The 21,682-nt window shown below is 41.4% G+C and overlaps 3 protein-coding genes across 3 annotated transcripts; all 3 read right to left on the reverse strand.

The window, feature by feature from the left end:
* Positions 1-256: 256 nt before the first annotated feature.
* On the reverse strand, positions 257-6,329 carry LOC137282321 (NXPE family member 4-like). Its single transcript, XM_067814063.1, has 4 exons — positions 6,085-6,329; positions 3,930-4,625; positions 3,454-3,512; positions 257-2,881 (listed from the first exon to the last, which is right to left on the reverse strand). Exons 1-4 carry the CDS (start codon positions 6,225-6,227, stop codon positions 2,085-2,087), a joined length of 1,695 nt encoding a protein of 564 aa, XP_067670164.1. The 5' UTR covers positions 6,228-6,329; the 3' UTR covers positions 257-2,084.
* A 2,613-nt stretch (positions 6,330-8,942) lies between these two features.
* LOC137280827 (NXPE family member 4-like) lies at positions 8,943-13,895 on the reverse strand. The gene is made up of 6 exons (XM_067812027.1): positions 13,784-13,895; positions 12,782-12,935; positions 11,796-11,807; positions 10,646-11,341; positions 10,322-10,380; positions 8,943-9,727 (listed from the first exon to the last, which is right to left on the reverse strand). The coding sequence occupies exons 1-6, from the start codon at positions 13,893-13,895 to the stop codon at positions 8,943-8,945; spliced, it is 1,818 nt and encodes a 605-aa protein (XP_067668128.1).
* Positions 13,896-15,371: 1,476 nt separating this feature from the next.
* Positions 15,372-17,654, reverse strand: LOC137282322 (tropomyosin, muscle-like). The gene is made up of 2 exons (XM_067814064.1): positions 16,760-17,654; positions 15,372-15,775 (listed from the first exon to the last, which is right to left on the reverse strand). Exons 1-2 carry the CDS (start codon positions 17,652-17,654, stop codon positions 15,372-15,374), a joined length of 1,299 nt encoding a protein of 432 aa, XP_067670165.1.
* Positions 17,655-21,682: the final 4,028 nt, after the last annotated feature.

The following is a 21,682-nucleotide window of genomic DNA, read 5'->3' on the forward strand; positions in this document are numbered from 1 at the left end:
GTCCACTTTATTCTTTTACAGAGGTGAATGCGTACGTCTTAAGACCACACTTTGATTTCGGAACGAAGGATCGCTGTCAGATTGTTCCAGAGAAAGGAAGGGTCTTGTTCTAGAGAGATCCAACTCCCAATCTGATTAGTACGATAAGTGTAGTATTGTCACTTGTAAATCAAGCGCGGGTGACCTGTAATGAGGGGTTTTGTAGGCCAAGGCCACAATGATGGTCTCAGAAATGTGAAGGATGACAGGAACTAGGTTTAGATTTACGTACATATTTTACGATTCATTCATTAGGCGATTTGGTTTCTTCTCCAGCAGGTTGTAACTCACGCTCAAACAAACATTCATACTATTGTTTCAAAGGACGTTAGACATATAACATACCATAACTAATAATTGGTTCCAATCAACACGCCTTCGGGGAACAGTTACCCGGCTTGTGAAACTTCGGATAATCTTAAGTCGTATAATTCTGTGACGTATAGTGACAGTCATGTTCGACTTCTGCGCTGAATACTGAAGCCTTTCACCGTCGTTGTTGTGAACGTTTAACAGTCGTAGTCGTAGTCGTAGTAGTCGTAGTAGTCGAAGTCGTAGTCGTAGTCGTAGTCGTCGTAGTAGTCGTAGTCGTCGTCGTAGTAGTAGTAGATGGAGAGATCAGGTTCGCTGATCTGACTGGAACGTGTCATCGTGTCCCATTGGCATTGATCGATGCTCATTACATTGATCACTGGATTGTCTGGTCCACTGTCTACAGCCATCCGTTACAAGGCTTAACTATTGACCTCGGCCACATGTATTTAAGTTGAACTGTGGTTATAAGGAACAAAACATGATATCCACTCATACGAAACGCGTCCCCCTAAGAATGGAGCAACTATTCACGCATACGTTGATGGACATTGTGACCCTTTCCTTCTGAGTAAACACTAACCTCTAGCAACATTGAACGCGCCCCTGCCCGCGTACCAGTCAGCCCCAGATGAAAGGGAATACACCCGTACAATAGTGATAAAGGATACGAGATATTTTTGTGAGTGAGTGAGTTTAGTTTTACGCCGCACTCAGCAATATTCCAGCTATATGGCGGCGGTCTGTAAATAATCGACTGTGGACCAGACAATCCAGTGATCAACAACATGAGCATCGATCTGCGCAACTGGGAACCGATGACATGCGTCAACCAAGTCAGCGAGCCTGACCACCCGATTCCGTTAGTCGCCTCTTACGACAAACATAGTCGCCTTTTATGGCAAGCATGGGTTGCTGAAGGCCTATTCTACCCCGGGACCTTCACGGGTGATATTTTTGTGGAAGAACATATAAGTGCATAGTCTACAATCATCTTCGGGTCTCTTGTGAGAGTTTCTGCGTTTAAGCGTGCTTTGAAGAGTTAACAATGCCCAAATCTGGTCACTTTGATGCTGATTTTGACAGTGAAGACAGAACTCATAACTTGGCACTCGCTTCAGTGCTGAAGTGTTTGAGTCAAGAAAAAGTATGACACGTGAATAGAATACTTTCCCCCATACCACCGATCACTGAAAGCGATCATACTATATTGTATTTGAGCAATCATTTGAAACATTTCATTATGAGACAAAACTACAACTACGAATTCGTCATATGGGCATTAGAGGGAAATTAATTACAATTTAAATCTGTTAATTGATAAGTGTCCAACAAGTGTACGAAAAGGATCAAATTGTTTAAGTCCAACATCATCAACAAAAAAGGCACAACGTGGCGAAAATCGGTGTCTTTGTTGACTACTTAGTGTCCTGAACTGAACGGAAATGACACGTGACTAGAATAGTTTCCACCTACACCACTGACAAATGGACGTTTGACCTAAATGGATTACAGTTGGCTTATTGATGAGGGTCCAACAAGTGTCGGTAAAGGGTCAAATTGTTTTCAACAATACAAGGCACCGAGTGAAGTCGTGGACGGATAGCGCAGAGGCGCTGGCATCTTCAGAGACAAGGAATTTTAACTTTGGAATGGAACGTTTGGTGAGCACATCATGGCAAACTTAATATAGAGAGATCATTGGGTGGGATTAAGGCACATGCATCTGTTGGTCATGTCGTATTCCCCACACGTCTATGACACAGGAGAGACATCATATAGTGAACCATAGTCTTAACCATTGACATTTTTGGATGAATGTGGTCGGGGCCCAAAGCCACCGTCATATCCCAATAGTCTATATACACCACTCGGTGTGAAACAGATGAAAACTCCTCATGCAAAATATCTGTATATATCAGTCCCCAGTAGGACACAAGCTCCTGGGCCGGATTCCTATAATATGCAAAGGGTCCTCGAACAGCAAGTGTGACACCAGGTGCCCTCTCAAGGAGAGACTTAGCTGCCCGAACAAGTCGCTGAACATGTTGGCGGTATATGTTCGGGTGGACTAAATTGAAGTGGACATATAAATACAGCACCACAATGTCCATTGTGTTATTGGGCAGAGATTCAAGAAGAATATGCTGTGCTCGGTTGTATAGTGGAGAGTAACGTCCCACTCCGTGAAACAGAGGGAATTCATGAGCAAACCATAACACTGAGAAATTGTCTGGCTTGTCCTCTAAGACCTGAGGATTGAGATCATTAGAGGGACGTTGTAAGTTGAGTGTTTCATGAAGTGAGGCCTTGAATTGACGACTAGTTGAGTCCCCGGGAATCCAAAGTCGTCGGTTCCTTAAACACTGTCGATAGGCCCGGGCTGTAGATTCCAGGGTGTCCAAACACAGCGTGGGTTTCCACTTAGTCCTGTGAATAACTCCAACAGGATGCTTGCGTTGCCAGGTACATTTGGGAGGAAGTTGACTGCAGGGCGTTTTAGGAGTGTCGATTTTCTTATTCCCGGTTTCTGAAAGATGGGCAAACTTAGTGATTCAAATGTCGGATTGTGTTTTGTGGTTTTGTCTTTCCTGTACGTTCAACGTCAAATACACTTACAAATATCCTCACATGGGCATCTTTTCAGAGCGGTGATATTGCCGGAATATTGGTAAACGTGACATACAACCATACTCGTACTTGCATCAAGATCCGATTCCCATAGTGACAGCACCGCGAAATGTTGTGATCTTGTCACGAGAGATACTTTAGGCAATGTGCGAGCAAAAAACTGCAATATGTAAGTTTTGGGGGGTCTGAAACTTATTTCTAGTACGTGAATATGTGAAGATTCGGGTTTGATGGGTCTTCGGCAGTTTATGCTTGTCATAAGACGCGACTAAAGGAATTAGGTGGTCAGACTTTCTGACGTGATTGAAACATGTATACCGATTGAGTTCTTCGATGTTCCAGATGTTGATCACACGATTGTCTAGTCCACATTATATACAGACCTCTGCATTGTTGCTGGAATATTGCTGAGTGTGATGTTTAAAACAAAAAATAACTTTTAATCTTCTTGAGGGAATATTGCATACTTACCCATTTTGCTTGTTATTTGTAAGGAAGACAGAAGGAAATCATTGTCTGGTTTTGATGATCTGAAACATGCAAATTTCACTCTCTTACTTCTAGGGCTGCAAGGCGTATGTATACATGTATGATATCTGTGTATGTATGTATGGATGGATGGATGGATGGATGGATGGATGGATGAATGTATGTATGTATGTATGTGTGTGTGTGTGTGTGTGTGTGTGTATGTATGTATGTATGTATGTATGTATGTAATGGATGGATGGATGGATGGATGGATGTAATGGATGGATGGATAGATTTGGACAAGAGATACACGTTCTTCACGTGAACCATTCTGTGATTTAGTTTGACAAATGAAATCATTTCAATGTATATAAGCAGCTCATATTTTGCACAACATCTTTTTTTCTATTGGTAACGACATAACTGAGTTTATATTAAGGAAGAAACTTAAATAGAGAGAGCAAAACCATACTTACAAGTAGTATATGTCACGTTGCTGAGTTTCCTTCGGGAGATATGCTTTATTCGGGGACCAGGACTGACTGAAGCTATTGCAGCCTAACAGTGTATTCTTCGGCTTTTCACAATACCACGGAAAACCGTCATTCAGAGACGTAAAGTTGCAGATGTCTCCAAGGCGGTTCCGTAGCATGCTGCAGCTCGTACTCTCTTTCACCCAGAAGCCCCAGACAAACTCCCGTTTCAGCTGCCACAGTGCTCCATGTTCGGCCATGATGGAATAAAACATTGCTAGTTCCTCCCTACGACGCTCAAGAAAACAGCGGATCCTTCCCATGCCTGACCACTGGACTCTGAGAACACCGGTGTAGCTGCCGTTGTTGTTGTCGAAGACGTCTCCAGCGACTGCAACTTTGTCCTCTGTGTTTTCCATCCACAATCTGAAGAAATCGCCGCCGACTGTTTGCTTCTCGCCGTAATAATTGTAAGTGTTGATCTCCACTTTTATGACGTCACCGAGTCTGTACAGTGGCTGGGGATTTAATAAAGTCATTGTGGAGCGGTGAGCATTTGTGCACTTCTTGGTATCTCTTCGCTTACCTCCCTTTGTCATGTTTGCCTCATTCAGATAGCGAGGAACATTGCTTACCTCTCTCTGGGTATTTGGTTCTATGACTATATGTGCCTCAGTGGTGTCAATAAGACGTACTTTTCTGCAACACAAAATGATAAATAAGGTACGTATTTTGATCAATAAGATTTGAAAAAAAAATTATTACTCACCTACTGAAGATAAGACTGTTTAATACTTTCTAAGTTATTATAAATTATGTAATGGGCATCTCAAAATGGTTTTCCAGTTATTACGTCACAATGCTAATACCTGTCACAATAATATTAAACCATGCTTGACTGGCGGAAAGTTGAGAGTCACCACGCTCGTTGAAGTGTTAGGAAAGAAGTATTTAGCTCGATGTTATCTTGCTAATGTTGGGTGAGTAATAAATAATGTACTAAACTATGCAACACCATATTTTTAAACTCATGAATGGTATCGATATGTAACTCGCTTTCATTCATTAGTTACCAGACCATTTACTCGTTTCATTAATGTGGTATTACATGGGACATAGGTTATTATGTCAATTTATGACAAGCCCATTACAAACGTTGCTTGGAAACAGCGCTTCAGACAGATTTCAGAAGTTCTAATTTTCTCAAGTTTCAACTGTTCATTATATGGCTTGCCATAGGCTTGGCTCATGTCACTATCAGGTGGATTCTAATTACCCTAGTTTGCTTTCACCTAACATTCACCCAACATCCAGTTATTCTCCCGCCCACCCAACAATCCAACTCATTTACCTACCCACCCGTCCAACGAATCAACAACCCCAGCCCACCCCCAACCCTCCCCCCAATACAAAAAATCCCCCCAAAATGTCCCCAAGCAAACAAGACAATCGATCAATTAATCGTTCTGTCTACCAAATGTCCATTCAATGAGTTCATGAAATCGATCAGATCAAATTCAACAGTTAAACTCAAACACATAAAACCAAATCGTTTTGAACCAGGTAAGCCATTTATTCACTAGTATTCACATACAACAAACCAAATAAATATAATTTAACAAAAAGAGCAATATTTTAATCGGTAAATCAAGCTTGTGTTATTACAACAGGGCATATTAATATAGAGCACAGTTTACCTCCCCTGGGCAGGGAAATATTGATCAAGTTCTGCTGTTAGTGGGTCAAAGATAAAACTCCACTCTTTTAAAAATAACTGAGTGTTCTGCTGACCGTTGTGTACAAACGTATATCTTTTTAGCATTTGCTATTGATCCGTTTTGTAACTTTAGATGAACTGAAGTTTAGTGTTACCATTGTTCATTGTTTCCACATGCTAAATGACACTGTTTCAATAAATATAGTAGTAAACAATATGACATCGGAGTTGTGTGTATCCACAAAAATATAATAGTCACAGAGCATTACAATTAATGATTAATAATCCTTTTTTTTCACCACTTTTATACTGAGGGTAGTGAATTCAGCTTTTTTTGAATTTCATTTTTCATTTCACATAGACAAAACTGGTCTCGTCCCTTCGGCTAAAGCAATAGAGATTCGGTGATATATTTTCCGTGTTTGTGTATATGGTAACTACCTGAAATTGTCTTCGAGCCTCGGCCTGTTCCTCCATATAAATACCACAGTTACTGTCACGGTCAATATGCACAGGGCAACAAACGCAGATCTAGTCCGGCTCAGTTGTGAAGTTAAGTTGTATCCGGCTTTCACCAGTGGCATGTTGACTATGACTGAAAACCTCGCCCAGCTATCGAAAACTAAGCTGTTCGGAATTCAGACTTACATCGACATGTGCCTAAGGCCGGCCTGCCTCGATATGACGGGTTAAGCTACCAGTGTTATCTGATAACCATAAACGTCTACAGAAGGAGAGTCGGGAGTGCCTAACGGGAGGGGAGAAAGTGCGAGTCGGGGTATGGGTTACACCAGAGACAAGGTCAGGTAGGGTTAGTTGGGTTCTTTCAGCGTACAGGGTTGGGAAACAGGCGTTAGGTCGAGATAAGAGTCGAGGTGGAGGATCGGAAGAAAGGAGGGAGAAAGTAAGTGTGGAAATATCATTTGGTAGGGATGAGACCAGGGACAATGTCAGGGTAGGGTTAGTGGGGTCACTACATGTTGAGGGGTGGGAAACAGGCATTAGGTCGAGATAAGGGTTCATGTAGAGTGCTGTAGAGTGTCAGGATAAGGGGATAAGCTGGCCGTAGATTGTTTTGGAGCATGGGATGAGGTTACAGGGGCAGTCGGGAGAGTGATGGAAGGAGGAGGCTCTGTTGTAATAGAGGTGCAGATTGTGGTGTCTATCTCACAGGACTCCAGCGATTATTGTCCCTTCCGCCTGACCGTCACTCCAAAACGAAAGCTCAAATGTATCAATATAGCCTTTCGTCGCCGGTTCTAGAAATCTACCATCTCCCTGGGACTCTTTTGCAAATTAATTGCAGTTGGTGATGATTCAGAGAAAACTGTAACCTATGCATCGTGATTAATGCCAAACTAATACCGCGCTTACTTTTTACAATAAGAGACACTGTATCTTCAACTGCCTCGAATGTTGTTTATAAAAACACAATAAACTATTGATATGTCCTCATGTGAGCGTTCAGTCAGGAAAGTGACAACAGAAGACCGAAGGGTTTAATCGTAGCAAACTAAAGTTCACCAAACTCACTGTACAATAAGGTGAAACAAGTATGGCTGTCAGGGTTGTTGCAGAAGAAACACAGCACAGTTCACTTTTCATGAATGTCGAACTCACTACTAAGGTCCACAGCGACTGGCTAACGCAGTTCGTGGTGTAACTATAACTTGATGGTCACCGAAGGTCTGAGTCTTTGTAGTCACCAGTCATGCAGTACATGGATCAATTCCTGTAGGTTCTGAACCGGAGGATGCTTTTGCGCTTACCCTACGTCCCAAAATGTCCCACACTTGCTCAATCGTATCCATGCCTGAACTTCTGGCTAGAGAGGGTAGTTTCTCAATGGAATTATGTTTGAGATGCCTAACAGCAGCTGGAGCACAATGTTGTCTGACGTTATCAACCATAGAGACTTGGCGTGGGTTGGCATGGTCATCGAAATAAGGCACAGCAGCACTGTACTGGATCACGTTCTGGCACCTCTGTCCATTCACTGTCCCCGAAGTGTGGCGAGAACAGTTTTACAGTTACAGCAACAGCACACCATGATGGATCCACCCCAAATGGAACGTCAGCTTGAATGTTCCTCTGATCACATGTCATGCCCATTTCATCGGTCTAGAGGACCCATGTCCTCAGGTTCCAACGAGGTGTGTATATGTTCAGAGACTACCATTAGTTTAAGACTGGGATCATTTCGGTGCATGATTCGTCTTTCATGAAGAGGGTTCATGTGAGAGGTAGGCAGAGCATGGGTGAGTGAGTTTAGTTTTACGCTGCACTCAGCAACATTCCAGCGGTATGGTAAAGTCTGTAAATAATCGCGCCTGAACCAGACAATCCAGTGATCAACAGCATGAACATCGTTCTACGTAATTGGGATACGGTGACTTGTGTCAACCAAGTTTGACCACCAGATCCCCTTCGTCGCCTCTCACGACAACCATGGGTTACTGAAGGCCAACACTAACATGGATCTGCGCGGTGCAGAGCGTGGGAAGACATCTGGGACGGGAGCTGTTATGGGAGTTAAGAGGTTTCGGATAGGGGTAATTGTGTGTGGTTAGGATACATGGTAAGACACTCAGTGTTGAACACATAAAAAGAAACTACGAGAAACTACTGTTTAACTACGTGGTAGCATGGACTACATTGCTATTAACGTACACACAAATCAATTAAATTTGATGCTTGTTTCACATTTAGAAGTTGAACAGTAACGTTACATCGTGTGGTTCATCTGAATCAAAACACATCAATTAATCTCCTTGATCTTTGTACATCTTCATCGTTAATCCCTTCTCACTTGCCTCCCTACATACTAAATGTGTTACTTTTAAATCATATTCCGTCATTCACCTGATCATGGGACAAAAGGTTGTGTTGTAGACAATGTGAAGTTGTGAATCCATACCATACGATGATATGGCATTTACATTATTAAAGAGACAGATACCATTACGGAATGATAACTACGAACACGTCCTGGGTTTTTTTCCGAATATAGGCATTTCACGGAAGGAATAAATTGCAACTAGCTAACTGACGACCGCCCAGGAAGTGTCGTAAATGGTTAATTGCTCAAGCGTAATATGGACGGAAAAGCGACGCTCTTTTTCAACAAAACAAGGCACCAAGTGGAAAAAGCCTTGAACGGTTACCGGAAAGGTGTAATGTTCACAAGACCAGGCATCTGTACTCGGAGAAAATCGTGGACTGGAACTTTAGATGATCATCATGGCAAAGCGCTGGGGATGCAGATCAGTGGACGACATTAAGGCACCTGGTTCTGCTGGCTAAGATGTATTTTCCACCCTTCTATGACAGAGAAGAGACATCATATAATGAACCATAATTTTAACCGTCGATTTATTTGGATGAATGCAGTTGGGACCTAAGGTCACAGTCATATCCCAATAGTCTATATACACCACTCGGTGTGAAACAGATGAAAACTCCTCATGCAAAATATCTGTATATATCAGTCCCCAGTAGGACACAAGCTCCTGCGCCAAATTCCTATAATATGCAAAGGGTCCTCGAACAGCAAGTGTGACACCTGGTGCCCTCGCAAGGAGAGACTTAGCTGCCCGAACAAGTCGCTGAACATGTTGGCGGTATATGTCCGGGTGGACTAAATTGAAGTGGACATATAAATACAGCACCACAATGTCCATTGTGTTATTGGGCAGAGATTCAAGAAGAATATGCTGTGCTCTGTTAGTTAATGGAGAGTAACGTTCCTGTCCATGAAACAGAGGATACTCATGAGCAAACCAGGACACTGAGAAATTATCTTGCTTATCCTCCAAGAGTTGAATGTTCCAATTTGGTAAATTCAATGTGTCGTGAAGGGATGCCTTGAACTGACGACTGGTTGAGTCCCCGGGGATCCAAAGTCGTCGGTTCCTTAAACACTGTCGATAGGCCCGGGCTGTAGATTCCAGGGTGTCCAAACATAGGGAGGGTTTCCATTTAGATCTGTGAATAACTCCAACAGGATGCTTGCGTTGCCAGGTATACTTTGGCGGAAGTTGACTGCAGGGCGTCTTAGGAGCGTCGATCTTCTTATTCCCGGTTTCTGAAAAATGGGCAAAGTTAGTGATTCAAATGTCGGATTGTGTTTGGATGTTTTGTCATTGTCTGTTTCTGTTCAACGTCAAACACACTCATAAATATCCCGACATGGGTACACTGTGTGAAGCCCATTTCAGGTGTTCCCATCCTGACATTGCGGGAATATTGCTTAAAGGGATGTAAAACCATACTAATAACGATCTGATTCCCGTAGTGACAGTTCCTTGTAATGTAGTCATTTTGGCACGACAAATAATTTGAGCAATATGCGAGCAACAAACTGCAATACTTGGGGTATCCTAAACTTCTAAGTAGAAATCGTGATGGTCCGACTCAGAACTGGTCTTCAGGATCCCAGGCTTGTCATAAGAGTCGACTAAAGGAATCGGATGCTATGACTCACTGGCTTGATTGAAACGTATATCAATTGCGTATTTCGGTGACTCGGATGGTGATCATTAGATTGCCTAGTTCAGGCTCGATCATGTACATACCTCTGAACTATAGCTGGACTAGTGCTTAGTGTGGCGTTTAAAACAACAAACGTGTAACCTTCTAACTACAGCATTGCATAGAGTGATATGAGGTGCATACTAACCCATTTTACTTGCTATATGTATGGAAGACAGAAGGAAATCATTGTCTGGTTTTGATGATCTGAAACATGCAAGTTTTACTCTCTTACTTCAAGGGCTACATGGTGCAAATGCGGTTCATCTTATTGATGATATCCTTGTATATTTTAGGCATGTATGTATTATTTCAGAATATCAGCGTCAAACTGAAAACAAGATTCAACTGATTTAATAAAATGTCTAAACATTTAAATCGCATTATATATACTGCAGCGGATATATCTTTAATTGGTAACGGCGCAATCTGGTTGATATTTAGGAGCAAGTCCATATAAAACCATACTTACAAATAGTATATGTCACGTTGCTGAGTTTCCTTTGGGAGATATGCTTTATTCGGGGACCAGGACTGACTGAAGCTATTGCAGCCTAAGAGTGGATTCTTCGGCTTTTCACAATACCACGGAAAACCGTCATTCAGAGACGTAAAGTTGCAGATGTCTCCAAGGTGGTTCCGTAGCATGCTGCAGCTCGTACTCTCTTTCACCCAGAAGCCCCAGACAAACTCCCGTTTCAGCTGCCACAGTGCTCCATGTTCAGCCATGATGGAATAAAACATTGCTAGTTCCTCCCTACGACGCTCAAGAAAACAGCGGATCCTTCCCATGCCTGACCACTGGACTCTGAGAACACCGGTGTAGCTGCCGTTGTTGTTGTCGAAGACGTCTCCAGCGACTGCAACTTTGTCCTCTGTGTTTTCCATCCACAATCTGAAGAAATCGCCGCCGACTGTTTGCTTCTCGCCGTAATAATTGTAAGTGTTGATCTCCACTTTTATGACGTCACCGAGTCTGTACAGTCGCTGGGGATTTAATAAACTCATTGTGGAGTGGTGAGCACTTGTACACTTCCTGGTATCCCGTTGCTTGCCTCCTTTGATCATGTTTGCCTCAGTTAGGTAGAGAGGAACATCGCTTACCATTCTTTCGTTATTTGGTTTTACAACTATACGTGTCTGAATCGTGTTACTTAGAGGTACGTTTCTGCAAACACGAAAAGAAGATTTGAAAATGGTGACAGGCCCATCCCTTCCAAATGTTGTAGTACTTTACAACATTGTTTGGAAAAATCTTTTTTGAACAGACTTCTGAATTGTTCATTTTCACAAGGCTCCAAAATTCATTATTTGCCATGCAGGAGGCTTGACTCATGTCACGATTAGGTAGATTTACATCTTTCAACAAACCAACAAATCCACGAACCAACAAACCCACATGGGTTTGTAACGCTAGACACTGCCATTGATGCATGCACTGTCACTAACGATGTCAAAGCACTAACTGCAAGAAAAGGGGTGTAACCAGGTCAACACTCGTGATAGGGCGAAGTCAACAATGGCCGCTGCGTTTACCGCATTAAGTGTACGCGCAACATTCAAGCAAATAGATTTAAATACAAGACACAAAACACAAGATTGAAGCACTATAGCTACTTTGCGAGCTGGTGTCCCTTGAAACTTGAAAAATCTTGATATTTCGATATATCGAGACAAAATTCCTGCTCAAAATGTATAGCGGTAACTCATATGTTCGCATGTTCGAACTTGGTGTGTAGACCTCGTTACACCCTTTTCTTTTATGTAGTGCTAAGACGCCGTTAGTGACAGAACATACCTTATTGACCGTTTCTAGCGTTACAAGCCCCATCCCAAAATGTCCCTAACCAACCAACCAATCAATCTATCAATGTATACATTTGCCATGAAATCAAACACTTATCGCATCCATAAAGCCTATACTTTATGCCAAAGTAAGCTAGTTAATATATCAGTATTCCTATGCAAAAAAAAAGAACAACCAAAAAAAGACAACATATAGTATTATATTTAGCTTAAAAAAACCAAACAGTAAAGTCTGTGCACTGTGCAACACTCTATTCTAACTGTCAAGCCTGTAGTGTTACAACATGACAATGTAACAATATAGAGCACGGTTAAGACAAAAGGCAGGGAAATATACTGAACACCAGAAGAAACGCAATTGTAGAAAAAGGAAAAAAGAAATCTCTGAAAGTAAGTTTTAAAACAAACTTGGATTAAACACCAAAGTTGCCTTACTTTTGCAGTATATATGGTCAAGTCCCAGTGGATCGTGGTCACAAACGAAACTCCACTTAAATAATAGAATGTTCCGGAGTCAATGTACCACCCCTTAATGCCTACATTGTGTTCAAGGGTACATATGTTTAGCATTTGTTGTTGTTCCATGCGGTATCTTTAGATGCGAAAAAATGATATAAATTGTCACATAGCGTTACAATCCATTTTCTTGCCCACATATATTGGGAGAGTAATGAATTCAGCTTCTCATCATTTGAAGTACTGTTTGTTTTGGTGTAAATAGATAAAATTGGTCTCGTCAGTTTGGCTAAAATAATACATATGCGACATTTTTTTTTGCCGTGTTTGTTTATATAATCTTTACCTGAATTGGCCCAGCTCGATCTGCCATATGAATATCACAATACCAGTCACTGTCAATATGCACAGGGTAACAAACGTACATCTCGCCCGACTCATTTGTGAAGTTGAGTAGTATCCGACTTTCACAAGTAACGTGTTGGCGCTGACTAGAAGCCCTTATCAAAAGTCATATAAGAGCGTCCATCTCTGACTGGTTCACGTGACCTTTAACAACTTACAGTGAATGCCCGGAGACTGGCCGGATCGTACACCGTCCGGGCTTGGTAGAATTCGTTTTCATTGATATCCCGCCACATGGAAACTAAAACATGCATCCACGGCAGTCAGCGAACCGTGAATTCAGGCTTGGATTGCGGCTAATGAATGGTCATGCTTCCAATGCCTGCATACCTTCCTTTATGGCGTAAAGCAGCCAGAGTTACCTAGTAACTAGCATGGCAGGTACCCGTTTCTGCGGAAGGGACGTTGGGAGTGTCTAGCGGTAGAGGAGCAAGTGTGGAATATAATTGGTGTAAGGACCAGAGTAAAGGACAGGCCTACCACTAGGCCTAGGGTAGGGTTACTTGGTTTCCCCGAACGTAGATGGGTGCGGAAAGGCGTTATGTAGAGAAGCGAGTCCTTGTATACAGTCGCGACGAGGGGATAACTTGGCCGCAGATTGATTCGGATATAGGAAGTTACAGTTGCAGTCGGGATAGTGATGGAAGGAGGAGGCTCCGTCTTAATGTTTAGACTCTGTAGAAAGCAACGGGGGTAGAGGCAGGTGGTGTTAAGTGAGGAGATTGAGAGTAGGGGTTAACTATGAGCGTTAACGATTTGTGGTCGGACACTCAGGGGTAACGATCCGATATCTACAGATCTGACTTGCCAGTACATATCGTTACATGAGATATTAGAATTTGGAAGCTTCATTCAGGCACACAATAATAAGCACATTTGAATTGCGCCGAATTCCACACCAATGAGGGGCAGGCTCAAAGCACTACATTCTGTTTATTATTACCCTGGTTAGCCCAGGCTGCTTCTAAGACAGATTCGCCGAGGCCACAGAAACAGCTCGGAGGACCATAGAAAACCAGCAGCGACCGATCAGTGACCGAATCATTTGGCGACATCTCCAAGAAAGGAACTTGTTTTCAGTAAACTTTATAACACAATCTCCAGCACATTTCTTTTGTACAGTAAAGTCGGCAGATACAGGTCATGTGCTAGATTCGAGATTGTAAAGATTGTATAGTAAGCAAGAGGGACTGCAAAGGTTGTTAAGTAAACCCTGTCCCTGTCCGGTGATTTGTCACCAGACATCGGGGAAATCTGAATGCATTGGTGTATACAAAGTGTTCGCTAGTTATTCAACATGAGAAGGCTGCCTGATATGTAGATCTGTGTATTTGATTCGATATCGGTTAAAGTTCGACAGGGTCACTGGCGTCGTTCTTCAGTCAATCTTGACTTGAACAAAATACGTTGATGCGGTCAAAGCCCAAAAGCATACAGAAAAGCTCGACAAAAAACACACAAGCACCATAACACTGAGTAAACGAAAGGCTTTTATTTAAGTTACAAACAGCAACTGCTTTTTTGTACAGTCAACTGTTTTAGGTTTTCTAAGCAGTATCAGAGACTGAATGCATACTCGTCCGTTGGGTATTAAAGGTTGCCTCCCTTGAAATAACCTGGAAGATGTAACCGATGGGTTTGAACCAGTGTTCATCATGCTAGCATCATCATAATACCAAGGTTTGACGAAGGGTAAACGTCTGAGACTTCTTTAGATATTAACCAAGATACCGTGGCGTGACTGGAATACTATTTAATAAAGGTAATTAGATTAACCTCACTCATACGGAAAACACCTTCTGTCAGTTGAGCACGGCAGCATTTTGGGGTGATGGGTCTTGGGTGGGACTGAGCTACAAGAGCTCACAAAATGCATTATCTCTTATCTGTTGAGAGCAGTCCATTCTCGTTTCTGCCTGAAGGATTAGAAGAAACCTTTGCGGGAATCACTGAACGAACTAATTGACGGACCAAAACAAGAGCTGGTTGGTACAAGATATATTACTCTATGTCATATACACGATTTCGAGATGAGGCCCTGTCCATATATTACCCACCAGTTTCCAATACTGATATGTTTCCGATAAGGTTCATGAACGATTTCGTATGACAAAATCAAAATCTAGTAAATCGCTCTTCTTTCAGCAGACCTTTCACAGGGTTATTGAAACGGATGTCGCTTTTGTTCTATTGTCAGCTGAAAATGCCCACATAGTCCATAAATCTAAGTTTTAAAAAGGTTGGTGTAGGGGGTAGTCAGGTGGTTAATGCGTTCCCTCGTTACGCCAAATACCGGGGTTCGCTTCACCAAAAAGGATACATGGGACCGATGTTTGGTGTCCTCCGCCTTGATAATTCTGGAATATTGCTAAAAGCGAATTAAAACTAAACCCGCTTACTTACTCACTATTGAACAGATTGCTACAGGGGAAGGAGAAATATGTATTGGTTGTCTTTGATGTCGTACAAGGATTGAAATATCACGGTGTCACTTATGCTGTCCCCGTCAGTGCATGATGGAACTCACATACTCAGTCCTCCGATAGCAGAGCGCCACCGAAATATGATGAGCTGGGGTAGATATCGCGTGAGAAAGCCACCTGGACCCACGTTTCTTCTCCCTTATCCAGATGAGTTACCGTTATAGCAGAAGCATCAGTTTCATCAATGCTCGAGTCCGTCTCTGTGTATCCGTTAGCCATAATGACTCCTCCAGATTTGACAATGTCGAAGGACATGTTAGTGTTTGCACGCGTGAGTGCCAGATGTGTCCAGAAGATGTAGGTTCCAGAGACTGGAGCAGTGAACGTCCCCGTGTTCGTGCTGTAGCCAGAACCGGCGTTGTAGAGGATAGTGCTGAATGTCAATGGACTGTTTACTGATGTTGGAGTCGGCGGGTAGATTACACTGAATGCCACGTTCCTTGCCTTCACTTCTATAGAATGACATAAACAACAAAATGATTACACAAAAGTAGATTACCATTCAGTAATTGAAACTGGGTGTCTGTATGTCACGGCATTTCGTTACCCCCGACATATAAGAATGTTATGATCTTCGATACGAAAACGAATGTAACGTTGAACAGTCAACTGAAGCAAATTGTGCGAAAGCATTGGTATGGAATTTAACTTATAATATCTCCTCGACCTGCTAGATACCATAACCCAAAAAGTTATCGCTGTTGACATCATTAAGGAAACAAAAATAATGTTCTTTCCCATCACTTAATATGGTCATAAATATATTCATGACAGCATTATGATTATGTGCACGGCACCTTTCATGATCTTTAACATTTGTCGACTAAATTGCCCATTCTCAAGAATGCTAACAGGACATAAAACAAATATACGTACAATCATCAGTGGAACACTATGTTTTCCGCACTATTATTGGAACATTGTCAACCTTGTACACATCTACTAGCCTTAGACAGAATCTGTCTGATATTTTTAACCGAACTCGAATTGAAACCGTTCCTCGAATGTGGGATAATCTTCCCACACACACTCTTCAACGTTTAAGGTACGTTTGTATACATGGTGTCTCGGTTCTGCATACACGGACAAGATGCACACATACATTACGCAAGATGTGCCTTGTCTTGCTGCCCATTTGTAGATGCCAAATGCGCTTTTATTATGGAATTTTGATCGATTCCGTACACTGAAACATGTGCCTTTTCATTTATTACGATTTTATTCACGGAATTCAAAGTTTAACACCGATTTTGTTTGTTGTCACGAGAACTTTCGACGTTCGTTATAGATAATCGTTTACCATTAGTAATTAGAAATGAGCTTTGCACAACAACTGACTACGCACTGAATCAAAGAGATGCAGATGGTTACACTTTACATATCCTATTACAGAAGATCAGACCAGTTGGCTGAATTTATCCTGAACAAACACTCGCCATGTAAAACCTTCACTAGTGATGCTTCATTGTCCAGAGCCTGCTTCTCAACCTTAGACAAGTTCCCTTTCAAAGTTGCAACATCGAAGACAACCAGACTGAGGTTACTCTGTGCCATGTGAAGATCCTTCAAGACTGATTGTATATCCATCCTGAAAAGAGTCATGTTGGAAAAGGATGACTTCATGTCGTCCTCGAGTCTGTCGATATGTTTAGATGCAGTATGTGCAAGTAACTTGGTGGTTTGGAGTTTTATGCTCTCCTCCGACTGTTTCTGGGTGATTGCATGCACCCGGGAAGACATATTGTGAAAGAAAGTATTTCCTTCGGTCTTTACGTCGTATACAGTGGAGTTCATGAGATTTAGTTGTTTGTTTAACTGCTTGACATCTGTCGCTACAGCATTTACCTGCGCCGCGTTCAACTTCACGTCGTGGCTGATGGAATCCAGAAGTGTTTGATTAAGATGAACACTATCATGAATTTTACCATGGGCCATATCTCCCACTTGTGTTTTAACCATGATGAGTTCATCCGATGTTGAACGAAGCTCTGCCTTCAGTGACGAGACTTCTTTTTTCAAAGATGATATTTCAGCAGCTGCCAACTGTTGTCGTGTATCACTGGACTGTAGTTGTGTTCGAGTTGCTTGCAGGTCATTCACGGTAGTCTGAAGCTGGGACTGGGCGGCCTGGAGATCTTTCTTTGTGGCATGCAGTTCAGACTGGACCTGTGATGTTGTTGCTTGAAGACTGGTCAAAGTTTGTTCCAGCAGCGACACATGATTCAAAAGGCTGGTCATGTCTGCAGACCCATCTGACTTTGTCATTGGCAGAATTAGTCCCGATAGACATTCCACTAGCAACGCACACAAAAATACAACCGTCACATACATTTTACCGTGGAGTGGTTATGCTCTTTGAATGGCATTGTTATCAGAGCTGGCAGCTGTCCGTTCATTTATCTTTGGTCACGTGATAGGAGCGTCCTCTTGTAGATAAGGCCCGCTGTTATCAAGGTTTCTGTGTTGTAATAGTCAATTTCTTCGAATATATTATTTGGAAAATAGTTTTCACAAATCATTGAATCAAAATGTGCATAGGACGAGTCATATGACTGTGTCCTGTTTGTGATACATGATTATGTTAGTAGGTAACGCGACTCGTCACCACGTAGGCTCGCAACAGATACACCTGCATCTAATATCAAATAAAGAAGCATAATAATAAGACGAGCGTTTCTACGATAAAATACGGTGGAAACAGACCACAATTCCATAGTTAATACCATAGTTAATTATACTCATTAAAAATATACCTCAGTTATAAAAGTGTTTCTTACAAACAGCGTTTGCTGTACATATAAAATATGTTCTGATAATTCGATATATACAGGACCTACCGTATATGATCTTTCTTCTACTTGATATTGCTAGCTAATGGACGCCTATCGTACATTATCTTCCTTCTCCTTGGCATTTCTAATGGATGCCTATAGCAAATTATCTTCCTTCTTATTGGCTTTGGTTATGAATGCCTACTTTAGGCTATCTTGCTTCAAGCTGACATTTCTAATGAATGACTATTACAGATGATCCTCTGTCTATGTAGTATTTCCAATGGATGCCAGTCGTAGATTATCTTTCTTCTACTGGCTTCCTATTCGATGCCCACCGTGGACGACCTTTGTTCTATTTGATATTTCTAATGGATGCCTATTGTAGACGATCTTGCATCTACTTGGCATTGCTATTGGGTACTATTGTAGATCATATTACTTTCTGTTTGCATTTTAAATGAATGCATGTATTTGATAGGAAGGTTCAAGCCATAACGTTAGCGAAAAATAGAATGTCACAACTTGTAACTAATATACGGAAAGCATTTAATGATTACATACACACTCATTTACCCGTTTTCTAAAGAGACCAGCTCTGACTCACTTAAACATATGTAACATATTACTTACGAATGTCACGTGACCAATACGTATAACAAAGGGTGACTATTGAGGGAGATACAAGTTGCGATCGCGATAATCTATTGCATCATACTATTGCTGGTGATGATGGTATGCTATTGCTGGTGGTGATGGTATGCTATTGCTGGTGATGATGGTATGCTATGACTAAGTATTGCAATATTATTGAACCATTTCTTTTTTTTCTTGAATAGTCTCATTTGCCATTTCCCACATGAATGTATAGTTTATATGAAATAAAAGAAGCTGAAGTAGTTTCAGTCTCTGCACTTATAGGAAACTTGAAATCAAGATTAAGCAAACAGTCAAGACAATCTCAGTGACGATGCAAGTTACCACTCAGCATCCTGTATACTGCGCTGCGCATTTATCAATGGACGTTAATTATTAAACTATCGATAGCCACACGCACTATCGATACCCCTGTGGTTTCTTTTTTTCTATCATTGATTAATGCTCTTGGGGACTCAACAAGTGTCACGCATCTATGGTTCGATGCATCTTTTCCGCCTTAAACACATCTCGAATGTAATTAATGAGTCACTTGGCGACGTGGTCTAGCCTTAACACACTTTTTCCACAAGAGTATACGTAACAAGGTGAAACCTGAAATAATTAGTGAACACAAACGACTGAAGCAAACGTTAAAGGATTATTGTTCATGAGCCAGATGTCACTCTAAGGTATATTGCTTCACTTGTTCCCACCTTTTTAATTGTATTGTGATTTAGTGCATCCCAAAGGAGAACTCCCGTGTCGTTTTTACATCCAACCGAGCAGGTCAACCATGTCAACGCCATGGCGTGGCTAGAGCCCTGATGAAGATTCTGAGGTGCATCAACGTGTTATCACTAATATCTACAGAATACGGGGATGATAACGTCTACCTCTGTATTATGAAGGACACGACAAAGTTACTGGAGGTCAGGAGATGCCAACTTATTATCTACCGTGACCAAGGTAAACACCTGTCCGTCTTTGGCCTTTGATCTGAATATCTACTGTCTCCTGTTGATATGTCCACAACATTGTCTTGATATCAGTGATCATCATGTATACATATTTCTTCAATAACAAAAACTTCTTAATCATAAATGTTCGCCCTTTATGTGTATCCATTCAAAGACGCGATGAGTCTGTCATGTGTTATTGTCCCTTCTGAACATCTTCTCAGTCAGTAAAACGAGCAGTAAAACACCCACAGGTTTGTTTGGAAACTCTTCGGGGTATCGAGAAATGTGTATCGATCATTCTTGACTTGTTTTTGCATGAGGCCGGTGTAAAATTGATCTGCAGCAACCCTTGCTTGTCGTAATAGGCGATTCACTGGCGATCAAAGTGTGGTGGGTGCACTTCACTGTATCCAAAAGATATACGTGTAGGTCCATGCTCATTTCTGTCTGAAATAGACTCGATTATTTACACTGGTTAATGCTGAGTGTGGCGTTACGTGCCAAATAGATACTGTTATGACAATGTATTTACTGAATGCGTTTCCCTACATTCCCCCCGAGATACATCAGTGTCTCAATACCTGTGTATGTATCATCGTGAATGCGCTGCTCATAAACACATACAAGCAAGCAAAACAACAATAATGTAATTTTAATTACACAATAATTAAATGTGATTTAGACTGAATACATTGATAAGGTAAGGGGGAAGAATTGAATGAAGTATTGTACTGCTTCTCTAATGATATGTTCATTTCTCCTCTTTTAATAAGATCCAGCTGTTGCTTACAGCGTCACAGTGAAAGGAATAATTAACTTTACAAGAGAAATAGGATAAACGAACAAAATGTACAACAAGATTATTTTTTATAAGTTTGTTCTAAATTATTTTTTTGCAATCACCTGGAGAGTAGGACGATTTAGTACTTACGATGGAATTTATGAAATACAGTATAAACAAAATGAACGACTGGAGAATAAAATGTTTTGTTATAGTTATTTTTTACATGATATTTTTAGCTTTGACCTTTATCCGGAATTTGTTTCCTAGGATTATATTTCCAATGACGATTTCTTCAGATCACCGGACAAATTACTATGCCATTGAAGAATCACAACACACAAGCATCAAAAAGACAAATTATATGTGAACACAGCTTGTAATAGGGTTTTGTCACAGATGTTGAACTGAAATAAAAGCACTGAACTATTTTCACTGCCACAGACTACAAACTAGATAGAAATTTTGTGTAATAAAGGTGAAAACATGGAATTTCAGCGCCCACGGAACAGAGGACAAGACACCTCCACAACATTTCTATTAGTGTGTTTTTGTCTCTGTCATTCCCTAATTAGGTGTCTGTCTGACAGGTAATCAGACAGTGAATCTGTCTGACTGGTAATCAGACAGTGAGTCTGTCTGACAGGTTATCAGACAGTGAATCAACTTGGGATAAGTCCGGATAAAAACGGTTGAATTGAAGACGTGTACGAACAGCTTGCTCATCTGACGACGGACGAGTGAATGGTATGGTTTCACACCGCTATGACTGCTTCTCTTTGCTACACAGTTTCATATCTCGTCTTTTGTTGTTTTCGTGAGTAATGTGGTCAAAAGGCAGAGAGTTGGCTAACGAATTTATCTAAACACTCAAGAAAAGGAAACACCAGTGATAGACGTATCGCAGTACAGAATACATTACACACAACTATAGTGTAACATTCCCCTATAGGCCAAGGCAAACGATCCGGGTTCGTTCATGTTTTACAACTGACCATGGAAAATCACGAAATCAATCAGAGGGAAGTCAAACTTTAAGAAACTACAGGTAATATGCAACTGTATCCAGTTTGAAAAAAAAGACCCGAAAGAATAGGTGGACGACTCCTGTATTCGTGGATCGAAACAGAATTTTCTGTGTTTCAGTTTTCAGTGTCTCACCGTCATATTCGTTTTCGGAGATTTCACCAAAGATATCAGCTAAACTTG

The sequence above is a fragment of the Haliotis asinina genome, chromosome 4 (genome assembly GCF_037392515.1).
Source record: "Haliotis asinina isolate JCU_RB_2024 chromosome 4, JCU_Hal_asi_v2, whole genome shotgun sequence".
NCBI classification, from domain to species: domain Eukaryota; kingdom Metazoa; phylum Mollusca; class Gastropoda; order Lepetellida; family Haliotidae; genus Haliotis; species Haliotis asinina.

What these genes read in the sequence shown, in the direction of transcription:
- LOC137282322 (XM_067814064.1), bottom strand. Translation starts at nt 17,654, where the DNA reads ATGTATGTGACGGTTGTATTTTTGTGTGCGTTGCTAGTGGAATGTCTA. An exon ending in ACTAGTGAAGGTTTTACATG is followed by an intron (nt 15,776 to 16,759) that starts GCGAGTGTTTGT and finishes GTCATTCTATAG; the next exon opens with AAGTGAAGGCAAGGAACGTG.
- LOC137282321 (XM_067814063.1), bottom strand. Translation starts at nt 6,227, where the DNA reads ATGCCACTGGTGAAAGCCGGATACAACTTAACTTCACAACTGAGCCGG. An exon ending in CAACGTGACATATACTACTT is followed by an intron (nt 3,513 to 3,929) that starts GTAAGTATGGTT and finishes TGCATGTTTCAG; the next exon opens with ATCATCAAAACCAGACAATG. An exon ending in ACAAATAACAAGCAAAATGG is followed by an intron (nt 2,882 to 3,453) that starts GTAAGTATGCAA and finishes CCCATCTTTCAG; the next exon opens with AAACCGGGAATAAGAAAATC.
- LOC137280827 (XM_067812027.1), bottom strand. Translation starts at nt 13,895, where the DNA reads ATGTCGCCAAATGATTCGGTCACTGATCGGTCGCTGCTGGTTTTCTAT. An exon ending in CAACGTGACATATACTATTT is followed by an intron (nt 10,381 to 10,645) that starts GTAAGTATGGTT and finishes TGCATGTTTCAG; the next exon opens with ATCATCAAAACCAGACAATG. An exon ending in ACATATAGCAAGTAAAATGG is followed by an intron (nt 9,728 to 10,321) that starts GTTAGTATGCAC and finishes CCCATTTTTCAG; the next exon opens with AAACCGGGAATAAGAAGATC.